This window comes from Nerophis lumbriciformis, linkage group LG07 (genome assembly GCF_033978685.3).
Source record: "Nerophis lumbriciformis linkage group LG07, RoL_Nlum_v2.1, whole genome shotgun sequence".
NCBI classification, from domain to species: Eukaryota; Metazoa; Chordata; class Actinopteri; order Syngnathiformes; family Syngnathidae; genus Nerophis; species Nerophis lumbriciformis.
Genome location: NC_084554.2, coordinates 9,869,748 through 9,882,500, shown reverse-complemented (window position 1 = coordinate 9,882,500; position 12,753 = coordinate 9,869,748). Strand labels below are relative to the sequence as shown.

The 12,753-nt window shown below is 40.1% G+C and overlaps 1 protein-coding gene and 1 long non-coding RNA gene across 3 annotated transcripts in view; one reads left to right on the top strand and one right to left on the bottom strand.

Moving 5' to 3' along the window:
* Positions 1-7,287, top strand: part of tmem241 (transmembrane protein 241) — a 17,871-nt gene extending 10,584 nt beyond the window's left edge. Inside the window, exons 8-16 of one of the 2 annotated variants that reach the window (XM_061964786.2) lie at positions 33-84; positions 160-208; positions 274-319; positions 2,936-2,971; positions 3,041-3,075; positions 6,103-6,172; positions 6,292-6,385; positions 6,464-6,528; positions 7,032-7,287. In XM_061964786.2, coding sequence (XP_061820770.1) covers positions 33-84; positions 160-208; positions 274-319; positions 2,936-2,971; positions 3,041-3,075; positions 6,103-6,172; positions 6,292-6,385; positions 6,464-6,528; positions 7,032-7,092 — 508 coding nt within the window. In that variant the 3' untranslated portion in view covers positions 7,093-7,287. The remainder of the gene's footprint in view (positions 1-32; positions 85-159; positions 209-273; positions 320-2,935; positions 2,972-3,040; positions 3,076-6,102; positions 6,173-6,291; positions 6,386-6,463; positions 6,529-7,031) is intronic. The other variant, XM_061964787.1, reaches the window with a different exon arrangement.
* A 909-nt stretch (positions 7,288-8,196) lies between these two features.
* On the bottom strand, positions 8,197-8,948 carry LOC133609279 (uncharacterized). The gene is made up of 3 exons (XR_009815694.2): positions 8,856-8,948; positions 8,643-8,784; positions 8,197-8,561 (listed from the first exon to the last, which is right to left on the bottom strand). It is a non-coding gene; the product is annotated as an uncharacterized lncRNA (long non-coding RNA).
* Positions 8,949-12,753: the final 3,805 nt, after the last annotated feature.

Here is a 12,753-nt window from a genome sequence, read left to right as displayed (position 1 = left end):
AGTAAAGCTCACAATCTGTTTCCCTCTTTCAGCATTTGTCTCATGCTGTTTTCAGCCATTTACCTCCCTGCCTACGATCCACAGGTAACTATATATTTATATACTACACTAATATTAAAGACACGTGTCAATGACTGAGCACAAACGTTCACTTTCTAGTTTGACCTCAGCGGTTACATGTGGGCCCTCGCTCATCTCGTCTGTGTTGGTAAGTCTTCTTATGAGGTCACTTTAAAAAAGGACCCTCAGACGTGACCATGTTGCATTTTCCAGGCGCTTACGGGGCGTTTAAAGTCCGCAGCATACCCAGTAATTTGAGGTAAGCGTCAGCCAAATTTGGTCAGATTCAGGGGTGTCCAAACTCTTCCAATTGGCCCGCGAGATTGTCATGGGTTTTAATAACAGGCATGTGATTTGAACTTAATGAAAAAGACTGAAACTAAGCCAGGGTTCTGGGGGCCACAGGTCCCCAGCCAGGTCCAGGGCAGCGCCCTGGGTGGGGTGACAAGGGGGGCATTTTCCTTTTTGTTTCCGCTTTAGTGGATTCTGCCTTGGATTTCATAGTCAATTCCTGTCTTTTCGACTCCCTCTCCACTTCTAACTGCTCCAAATGCAAAAATCATAAAGAGTACAAATAATGTTTATTCTACAAAACCAGTGAAGTTGACACATCTTTTTAAATCGTAAATAAAAACAGAATACAATGATATTCAATTTAACACACTGAAAAAACAAGATACTTAACGTTCAAACTCCATCCATCCATCTTCTTCCGCTTATCCGAGATCGGGTCGCGGGGGCAGCAGCCTAAGCAGGGAAGCCCAGACTTCCCTCTCCCCAGCCACTTTGTCCAGCTCCTCCCGGGGGATCCCGAGGCGTTCCCAGGCCAGCCGGGAGAGATAGTCTTCCCAACGTGTCCTGGGTCTTCCCCATGGCCTCCTACCGGTCGGACGTGCCCGAAAAACCTCCCTCGGGAGGCGTTCGGGTGGCATCCTGACCAGATGCCCGAACCACCTCATCTGGCTCCTCTCCATGTGGAGGACCAACAGCTTTACTTTTAGCTCCTCCCGGATGGCAGAGCTTCTCACCCTATCTCTAAGGGAGAGCCCCGCCACCCGGCGGAGGAAACTTATTTCGGCCGCCTGTACCCATGATCTTGTCCTTTCGGTCATAACCCAAAGCTCATGACCATAGGTGACGATGGGAACGTAGATCGACCGGTAAATTGAGAGCTTTGCCTTCCGGCTCAGCTCCTTCTTCACCACAACGGATCGATACAGTGTCCGCATTACTGAAGACGCCGCACCGATCCGGCTGTCGATCTCACGATCCACTCTTCCCTCACTCGTGAACAAGACTCCGAGGTACTTGAAGTCCTCCACTTGGGGCAGGGTCTCCTCCCCAACCCGGAGATGGCACTCCACCCTTTTCCGGGCGAGAACCATGGACTCAAACTTGGAGGTGCTGATTCTCATCCCAGTCGCTTCACACTCGGCTGCGAACCGATCCAGTGAGAGCTGAAGATCCTGGCCAGATGAAGCCATCAGGACCACATCATCTGCAAAAAGCAGAGACCTAATCCTGCAGCCACCAAACCGGATCCCCTCAACGCCTTGACTGAGCCTAGAAATTCTGTCCATAAAAGTTATGAACAGAATGGGTGACAAAGGGCAGCCTTGGCGGAGTCCAACCCTCACTGGAAACGTGTCCGACTTACTGCCGGCAATGCGGACCAAGCTCTGACACTGATCGTACAGGGAGCGGACCGCCACAATCAGACAGTCCGATACCCCATACTCTCTGAGCACTCCCCACAGGACTTCCCGAGGGACACGGTCGAATGCCTTCTCCAAGTCCACAAAGCACATGTAGACTGGTTGGGCAAACTCCCAGGCACCCTCAAGGACCCTGCCGAGAGTATAGAGCTGGTCCACAGTTCCACGACCAGGACGAAAACTACACTGTTCGTCCTGAATCCGAGGTTCGACTATCCGGCGTAGCCTCCTCTCCAGTACACCTGAATAGACCTTACCGGGAAGGCTGAGGAGTGTGATTTCCCTTCCTGGTTCCATGACCCGCCCTATCTTGCCTCTGATTGGCCTGTCCGTAATGTTTTGCACTAATCTTAACCAATAGTGACTCATCATAGTAAACACCCAAACAATCACGGATGTTCCTATACGCAAACCAACCAATCGTCATTGATGTTTCCCGTATATTTTTAGTCCCCTGCCCGTGGAGTTGCTTCGCTACGTAGCTTCAATTTTTAAGTTGATAATTTTTAATGGAAAACTGTCGTTTTTACCACTGGATTATCAAAAACCGTACTCATTACGGGAAAACTGTAGTTGATGGCAGGTATGGCAAAGAGACGGATCAGGATTTTAACACACATTGTAGGTCAGAAAAAAGGAAAATATTTTTTTAATATTTTTACAGCGATAAAAAAGACAGATTTTCGACTATAGACGGAAAGATCACATGCCCTCATGGAGATTGCATTCATTTTAAGAGTTTAACGCCGCTAGTTTGTCACCATGTGATGGACAACAGTTTTTCCTGGTCAATGACCTTTTGTTATCCACTGAATCCACAGCATTTATTTATATGACCCAATGCAAACAACCTTCCCTAGTCATGGTATATAAAAAAAATCCAACCAACACAAAATGTCAACAGAAATGGTAACTGAACTTTGTGGATATTATATAAAAAAAAAGTTAATTCACTGTAAAAAAAAAAAATCTAAATTAAACCCATTACAAAGCATGATGGGAAAATGCAAAACACTGCATTTTCGCTGCTTGATAATTCTGATTGAATACAAAACTTTAACTTTTTTTTTAGCCCAATGCGGCCCCCCAAGTCAAAAAGTTTGGACACCCCTGGTCTAATTCGAGTAACATATCACCTAAAATGATCTTTTCTGTTGCAGCGACATTGAGCAGCAATGTGTTAACTACTTGTTCAGGTAAGAAAAAAATATTTTTAATACAACTTTTAATAACAACTAGAGACTAAAACAAGCATGTTTTAACAGCGTGCTGCTGCTGACAATGGCTGCTCACCCGACAGGTGAGAATAATCCTAAAGGGACCACACAGTAGGAATAAAACTTGGATCCACTTTAGATAGGAATGGGGCTTCGATATAGCCTAAAAAGTACATTGCGGTAAAAATTGCAGCCTTCTGCATTGACGATATATACCATGATGCATTTTTTGGCATATAAAAATTGATAGAACCATTTCAAAACAGGTTACAAAGGCTCCTAATTTGGCTGCTGACATACGCAGTAACATATTTTTCTGTTTTATTTGCTCAAAACTAATGTTAATGTACTTGCTGATTTACTGTTAATATTTCTGGTTCTGTCTACACTTCTGTTAAAAAGTAATAATCAATCCAACACCATGTAGTTACAGGCGCAGTATGTCATTCCAATGCTGATACTTTAAATGTTCAATGTCGAATGATTAAATCATAATTATAAATCAGACAAAAAGACAAGTATGGCCGTGTAAAAATATCAATAAAATATTTTAATTATTTGTTTTTTGTCCAGGGACTTTCTCCTGAGTTTGTAAACAACAACAAAAATTTTGATGATAAAAAAATATATCGACGTAAACACTGCAGTATCGACCATATACTGATCATTTAGATTGGTATCGTTACTGTCAATATTAGTATAATGTAATCAAATAGCTTGCGTTTAGCAGTTAGAATATCCTCCTACGGCAGACCTGGGCCAAATACGGCCCGGGGGCCACATGCGGCCCATTAAGATTTTCTATCCGGCCCAACGGACATTCCACAAAAAATGTTTCGACCATTAACATCAAAACTGTAGCCACCATTGTGATGTGCAGTGCTGTTTTTAAATGGCCGTAAGTCTTGAACTATAGAAAGTATTTCAATGGTTGAAATCTGCTCTTTTGGGTGTTATAGGAGTTATTAGGGTAATCTACGTCACAGCAGCTCAGATCAGGAACAAAGCAGAGTGGGCGGGGTTTGTTTTCAGAGCAGCCAGCCCCGAACGCTTGTGTCAGAAACAGATGCGGAAGCACATTTTTACGTGATAATATATCATATTGTAGGTGTTTATTACACTTTGCATTCATATTTTGCTGTTTGTTACATTTTTGTTGTGTTTTGCTTGATTGTAAAAGATACACAACAATGGAGGAGCTGGTCTGATGTTCATATGTTGTTAATATTCAGTCTTTTATTGTTCATACTTAATCTTGTAAATCCCACTTTATTTGAATGTACATTTTGGGTGTCCCATTCAGTAAAAAAACTGTTTAATTACATTCCGTTTTTTTGAGGTGGTCTGTGATAACTTTTTTTTAGAACTCTATCGGACATTGTGACTTTTGGTGTTAGTGTTCATGAAGAAAAGGGACCTCAACACACATACTGTACAGCAGATTTTTACAGCTAAATGTGTACATACCAAAGACTATAAAAAAAATAGCTGCTTGGCACTCAGCGTCAAGGGTTGGAATTGGGGGTTAAATCACCAAAAATGATTCCCGGGCGTGGCCACCGCTGCTGCTCACTGCTCCCCTTACCTCCCAGGGGGTGATCAAGGGTGATGGGTCAAATGCAGATAATCATTTCACCACACCTCGTGTGTGTGAGAGTCATTAGTACTTTATCTTTATATATCATTTATACACACATACACATTGGCCCCCCCCAGACATTTTTTCTCTCAATGTGGCCTCCCCGAGTCAAAATATTTGCCCAGCTCTGTCTTGCGGTGTGTCGTGTAGCATGTTTAGCTATTCCTAATCTTCTGCGGAATGACACTTGTAAGAAAATTACATTATTTGCCACTATGGAGACGAGGATTGGGGATTTAAAAGCGGCTTTACTGCACTCTGGAGGGACAGTCGCCGCATTGCGGTAAAGACGCGTTTGCTGGCTTGTTGCTGGCAAATTTGCAGGACACAGCTAGAATGTCATCAACATGCATTATATAGATATAGATAGTAGAGATGTCCGATAATGGCTTTTTTGTCGATATCCGATATTCCGATATTGCCCAACTCTTAATTATTGATTCCGATATCAACCGATACCGATATATACAGTCGTGGAATTAACACATTATTATGCCTAATTTTGCTGTGATGCCCCGCTGGATGCATTAAACAATGTAACAAGGTTTTCCAAAATAAATCAACTGAAGTTATGGAAAAAAAATGCCAACATGGCACTGCCATATTTATTATTGAAGTCACAAAGTGCATTATTTTTTTTAACATGTCTCAAAACAGCAGCTTGGAATTTGGGACATGCTCTCTTTGAGAGAGCATGAGGAGGTTGAGGTGGGGGGGGGGGGGGGGGGGGGTGTATATTGTAGCGTCCCGGAAGAGTTAGTGCTGCAAGGGGTTCTGGGTATTTGTTCTGTTGTGTTACGGTGCGGATGTTCTCCCGAAATGTGTTTGTCATTCTTGTTTGGTGTGGATTCACATTGTGGCGCATATTTGTAACAATGTTAAAGTTGTTTATACGGCCACCCTCAGTGTGACCTGTATGGATGTTGACCAAGTATGCATGGCATTCACTTGTGTGTTGTGTGAAAAGCTGTAGATATTATGTGACTGGGCCAGCACGCAAAGGCAGTGCCTTTAAGGTTTATTGGCGCTCTGTACTTCTCCCTACGTCCGTGTACACAGCGGCGTTTTAAAAAGTCATAAATTTTACTTTTTGAAACCGATACCGATAATTTTGAAACCGATACCGATAATTTCCGATATTACATTTTTAAAGCATTTATCGGCCGATAATATCGGCAATCCGATATTATCGGACATCCCTAATAGATAGTATTAAAAACTCTTATCGTCGGACAAATGTATATCATTTATATCATCTCTATCACGCAACCCTAACTTTAGAATAGATATAACAGTGTTTCCACACAGGACTGCAATCTTATTTTTGCATAGATTAGCAAAATATTTTTAAATAATATTTAAAAACAACTGTTTGGTAAAATGTTAGGACATCCTAACTTTTGTCAGGTATAGTTACATTGGCAATGTGAAGTTGTTTACTTTTACACTGACCGCACTGTTCCTCCATTAGGTGACCTCACAAGTGCCTTGGAGTTCCCCTCTCTTCAGTCCTATGCGTTCAGCTGTGGCTGCTGTGCCAGGTGAAGCACTAAGCACTATTTACACCTGCGATGTAATAGACACAAGAAGTTAGTGAAGTGACAGATTATTAGGAGAGTTAATGGTGCTTTTATAATGACTTGCTTATGTCACTCCGTAGTGCCTTGCTGGGCTTTATGCTGCTTTTAGCGACATTCAAACTCAAAAGTGGATTCTCGCTCCAGCACTTTGCACTGTGGATTTTTTTGTCCAAGGTAAATATTTCATTTGTACGCAGTGTAATAGTTCTGCACAACAGGTAATTATGTGCTGGTTTTCCCAACATGTCACAGATTACTGCCATGTTCGTTGCTCCTCTTATTTTCTACATGGACATGAACACTGCATCTATTATTTGGTGAGTGGACAATGTGTTTTTTATCATGTAATTAATATACAGCACAGGCCAAAAGTTTGGATACGCCTTCACATTTCAATGCGTTTTCTTTATTTTCATGACTATTTACATTGTAGATTGTCACTGAAGGCATTAAAACTATGAATGAACACATGTGGAGTTATGTGCTTAACAAAAAAAGGCGAAATAACTGAAAACATGTTTTATATTCTAGTTTTTTTCAAAATAGCCACCCTTTGCTCCGATTACTGCTTTGCACACTCTTGGCATTCTCTCAATGAGCTTCAAGAGGTAGTCACCTGAAAGGGTTTTCACTTCACAGGTGTTATAGTTTTGATGCCTTCAGTGACAATCTACAATGTAAATAGTCATGAAAATAAAGAAAACACATTGAAATGAGGTGTGTCCAAACTTTTGGCTTGCACTGTACCGGTATATGTTTTTTTATTTTTTTATTTTCCCCCTGTTTTTTAATTTGCCTACTAATTCTTGTCTGATTGCAGTGTGGCCGTCAGTCATGTGAGCGAAGCTGTGCTGGTGTATTCCGAGAGAGAAGCGCAGTAATACCAAAAAAAAAAAGACAACTCAACATATTGCACTTCCTAAACAAATGTACTAAATATGTATTTTCATTTTTTTTTTACATCAGAAACAGTGCTTTAATAGGCTACAGACCAAATAAAATGTGTACATGGGGTATATTTTGCACTTTTACTTATTCCAAATGATACAAGTTATGAATTAGCAAGCAGAAAACTTATTTCACTTATGTTTTATTTTGTCAGCATGATTCAATTCTATATGCAGAGTAAATGAGCAAAGGTGAAAAAAGTAGTGTGTATTTTCATATATTTTTTACTTCATAAACAGTGCTTTAATAAGCTACAGACCAAATAAAATGTTAACATGTGGCCTATTTTGCACCTTTAAAAGTTATGAATTCGCAGCAGAAAACTTAATTCACTTATGTTTTATTTTGTCAGCATGTCTCAATCTTATATGCAGAGTAAATGAGCAAAGGTGAAAAAAGTATTGTATTTTCATATTTTTTTACTTCATAAACAGTATTTAATAAGCTGAAGACCAATTAAAATATTTACATGTGGCCTATTTTGCACCTTTACTTATTCCAAATGGTACAAGTTAAGAATTAGCAACCAAAAAACTTAATTCACTTATGTTTTATTTTGTCAGCATGTCTCAATCTTACATGCAGAGTAATTGAGCAAAGGTGAAAAAAGTAGTGTGTATTTTCATATTTTTTTACTTCATAAACAGTGCTTTAATAAGCTACAGACCAAATAAAATGTTTACATGTGGCCTATTTTGCACCTTTACAAGTTATGAAGTAGCAAGCAGAAAACCTAATTCACTTATGTTTTATTTTATCAGCATGTCTCAATCTTATATGCAGAGTAATTGAGCAAAGGTGAAAAAAGTACTGTGTATTTTCACTTCTTTTTTTTTTTACATTATAAACAGTGCTTTAATAAGCTACAGAGCAAATACAATGTTTAACATGGGGCCTATTTTGCACCTTTACTTATTCTAAATGATACAATTTAAGAATTAGCAACCAGAAAAAACTTAATTCACTTATGTTTTATTTTATCAGCATGTCTCAATCTTATATGCAGAGTAAATGAGCAAAGGTGACAAAAGTAGTGTGTATTTTCATATTTTTTACTTCATAAACAGTGCTTTAATAAGCTACAGATAAAATAAAATGTGGCCTATTTTGCACCTTTACTTATACCTAATGATACAAGTTATGAATTAGCAACCAGAAAACTTAATTCACTTATGTTTTATTTATTGAGCACATCTCAATCTTATATGCCGAGTAAAGGAGCAAAGGTGAAAAAGTAGTGCGTGTACATAGAGTCAGTGCACAAAAAGAGCTTGATTGAGCTCCTTGGTGAACACACTAACTTGTTAGCTGTCCTTCTGGCTATTCTTTGGGGAGAAAAGCGCAGCAAAAGGTTGCTTTCTTCGTAAACGAGACGGCGGGATCTTCTCCTCCTTTATATAACCTACAACCAGATTTGTTATGGCAATGGGTTAGAATTTCACAGGAACAATAGATGGTCTCCAAAGTGTAAAGACAGAGTGACCTCTTTCAATGCACGTCTGAGTCGACGGGAATCCGACTTCCCAGAAATTTTCCGGAGTGTTGGGCGGAATAAAGCGATGGCGGTGCCGAGAGCATTCGGACAGCTTCTTCTGCTTCTCCTCCTCTGGGAGATGGGCGTAATACTGGAGGAGCGAGCATCTTGTTAGACTTGGATTGGCACACAAAAAAGCTGTGTGTGGAATATTGGACTTACAACTTCACATTCTTTGCAGGTGGTGCCCTTCAGCTTTCTTCTCTCGTCTTTCTTGCGCACCACTGCCACGTGTGCAAACGCCGGATGTCTAACCCACACAGAGAAACTTTGATTTAATAGGAGCTATTATACTGCTGTGGTCATAGCAGTGTTTGGGGTTAAATACATGTAACAGTGTTTCCCTTATATTTGTTGTGACCTCAGTTTACAATCCCTCATGTCAAAAATATACCTTCTCACTGAAAGTCCAAAGTCCTAATAAATACTCTACAAACACAACTAGTTCAATACCAGTGTTGGGTTAGTTACTGAAAACCAGTAACTAGTTACAGTTACTAGTTACTTTATTTCAAAAGTAGCTCAGTTACCAACTCAGTTACTTACACCAAAAAGTAATGCGTTACTGTGAAAAGTAACTAGTTACTTCTTTTTTTAAGGCTCCCATTAATGCCCTTTTAGCCTTCATTTCAGTACTGTTATTGCACTGGAGAATAATACAATCTGTTGATCAACTTGACATGCATTTGCACCACTGAACTCTGCTAAGCAATGTGGTCTACATACAACACACAAAAACAAAGATATGTTTCAAAGGGCCAATTTATTTTGGGCCAGAACAAATTGACAAAACTATTTTAAATAGCTGCAACATAACATACATAAGTAACAAACCGCATAATAACATGTCACAACATGTCACAACATAGCTGTAAACCTGGCTTCACCCAAGGAAGGCACACATGACATGATTATATGTCCTGTCACTATATACCGCACACACACTGCTATACACACGCCTCACCAGGCATTTTTTTCTCTCAAGGAATTGTGAAATAAAATCATGTCTTCAGTGAAGCCCAGAACACTCTACCCATTTCCCCAGTTTTAGTTTAGAGAAAAGGAAAGATTGGCCTGGCCCACTAGGATCCCTCTTTATGTTTGTGAACTTTATAGTCTATACATTTAGAGTGATGTGATAATCAAACACTCTAGAAGTCTAGAACGAAAGAGTATATAAGAGAATTGACAGAGTGTGTATCTTCAGTGCTGAATGATGAGCAGAGGCAGAGTTTGGAGCATCTTCTTTAGGTTGCTTTCCATGTTTATGTGCTCAGTGTCCACTATGTCCAGGAACTTGGAAAATGTTTTCGTGCCATTTTCCGTTTGACGCCGGTATCATGCTAATTAGCTGCCTGAAAGCGGGTGAATCTACTGTAGAAATAGCCTGCATGTGTTCTAGCACATACGCTGCAATGGCTCTATCAATGTTGTCCTGGCTAGCAGTCCCTCCGTTAAAATCCAGCCGCTGTGTGTCTCTCTTTACTAGCTTCGTCGAAGCATGTTGCTTTTGTAGCTGTTTCAGCAGATTTGAATTGCTGTTTTGGGCAGTAGATGGGATCAGTGATCCAAAACACAACTTACATTTAACTAAAATGTTCTTTTCTTCTTGCTCGACAAAAGAAAAGTAGTGAGAATTTCTCCATGTCAAGAAACTTGGCTTCGGCTCCGCCATGATGTCTTGTTAGTAAAAACACACGCACACGCACACGCACACACACACACACACACACACACACACACAGTTAGTCCAATACTGTTCAGAACCAATAGTGTTCGGAATATAATCATCCAAATATGATTAGCAGCAAGTAGACAGCCATATATGGTGTGGCTCGGAGAGCAAACGAAGGCAACAGCAAGTAAGCTCGCTAGATGGTTTGCAAACTAGCAAACTTGTTTTGGTGCTCTGAGATCATCTCCCCGTCCTGCAACTCAGTGCGGCGTTAAGGCACTGAGGCCAGCTTTCAACAAATTTTGTTAAGGTTGTATTTTTACTGATATTTCATTTAAAGAAGTGATATTTTGTTTTCGCAGACTTTTCACATGCCTGCATATTGTAGATGTGTGCTGCCTGTACAACAACACTGCAAAACAGCACAGGTTGGAGAGAATAACATTTATGTGGAAGAGAAATGAGTGTCTCCATGGGCACATAATGCCAGTAGTGCATGCAAAATCCTGTTATCTTGTTACTAGAGATGTCCGATAATATCGGACTGACGATACTATCGGCCGATAAATGCTTTTAAATGTAATATCGGAAATTATCGGTATCGGTTTGAAAAAGTAAAATGTACGACTTTTTTTAAAACGCCGCTGTACGGAGTGGTACACGGACGTAGAGAGAAGTGCAGAGCGCCAATAAACATTAAAGGCACTGCCTTTGCGTGCCGGCCCAATCACATAATATCTACGGCTTTTCACACACACAAGTGAATGCATGCATACTTGGTCAACAGCCATACAGGTCACACTGAGGGTGGCCGTATAAACAACTTTAACACTGTTACAAATATGCGCCACACTATGAACCCACACCAAACAAGAATGACAAACACATTTCGGAAGAAGATCCGCACCGTAACACAACATAAACACAACAGAACAAATACCCAGAACCCCTTGCAGCACTAACTCTTTCGGGACGCTACAGCCTCCTCTACCCCCTACCCCCCCACCTCAACCTCCTCATGCTCTCTCAGGTAGATCATGTCCCAAATTCCAAGCTGCTGTTTTGAGGCATGCTAAAAAAAAATAATGCACTTTGTGACTAATAATAAATATGGCAGTGCCATGTTGGCATTTTTTTCCATAACTTGAGTTGATTTATTTTGGAAAACCTTGTTACATTGTTTAATGCATCCAGCAATGCATCACAACAAAATTAGGCATTATAATGTGTTAATTCCACGACTGTATATATCAGTATCGGTTGATATCGGAATCGGTAATTAAGAGTTGGACAATATCGGAATATCGGATATCGGCAAAAAAGCCATCTCTACTTGCTACCAATTGTACACACAGTCTTATTAGATCACACACAACACGCCCACTAATAATACACACAATGTTATAACTTTGCTTACGCTATTTAGAATGTGTTGTTTGGATCGAAGTAGATCAGACTCTGAGTCCCTTAGATGTAACGATAGATGTATACAAACTCAGATTTTTTTGTACGCAGTCTTCAGTTTACTAAAGAGCCGTACCAAATTCTCACATAGTAAACAATAAAGTGAATGACAGGAAGTTGTTCTTGAGTCATGCATATACAAATACAAGCGGTCACAAAAGACAAACTATTCGTCGCGAGAGCGGAGATCCAGTAAGTAGAACAGGGAGTGTGCAAGACCTCCGTCGTGTAAGGCGAGGCGTGGAAGTTTGCCAAGTAACTCTACAAGCGTGCAGCTTAGCCTTTGACTAGCAGGAGCCATGACTAGCGATTGTGCTAAAAAGACAGCGCCTGGAGACACTTATTGTTTGTCTTTGGTACACTAATGTGTATAATTTAGGCCATTGGTTCTTTGTTTTATTTTTGCAAAAATATATATATCTATTGTTCTTTTTATCTAAACTCAAAGTTATTGGTTTTTTTGGTTCTTTGTTGTTGCTATTTTTGAATTACAACATTTTATTATTTGATCATGTTGTACTGCATTGTAATCTTTTGTTTTGGATTGTGTGATGTTTTTTGCCTGGACCCCAGGAAGAATAGTCTTCACTGCGGTGTAGACTAATGGGGATCCTTAATAAACTAAACTAAACTGTTCCGTTGTTTGGTAACACTTTGCTTTACCAGAGAAATGCATAAACCAGGTGTGTCTAAAGTGCGGCCTGGCGGCTATTTTCGTAACCTAGCTCATTTTTTGTGGGCCTGTGGCAGGCGTCAGGATTAAAAAACAAATAAATAAAAACCCAACAAAAATCCATAAAGAGCCAAAAGGCATAATGTAAGAAGAAAATAAAGATGCGTCTTTAAAAGTGTATAACATGTCATCTCGAGCATAATCACTTATACCTACTCAGTGGCCTAGTGGTTAGAGTGTCCACACTG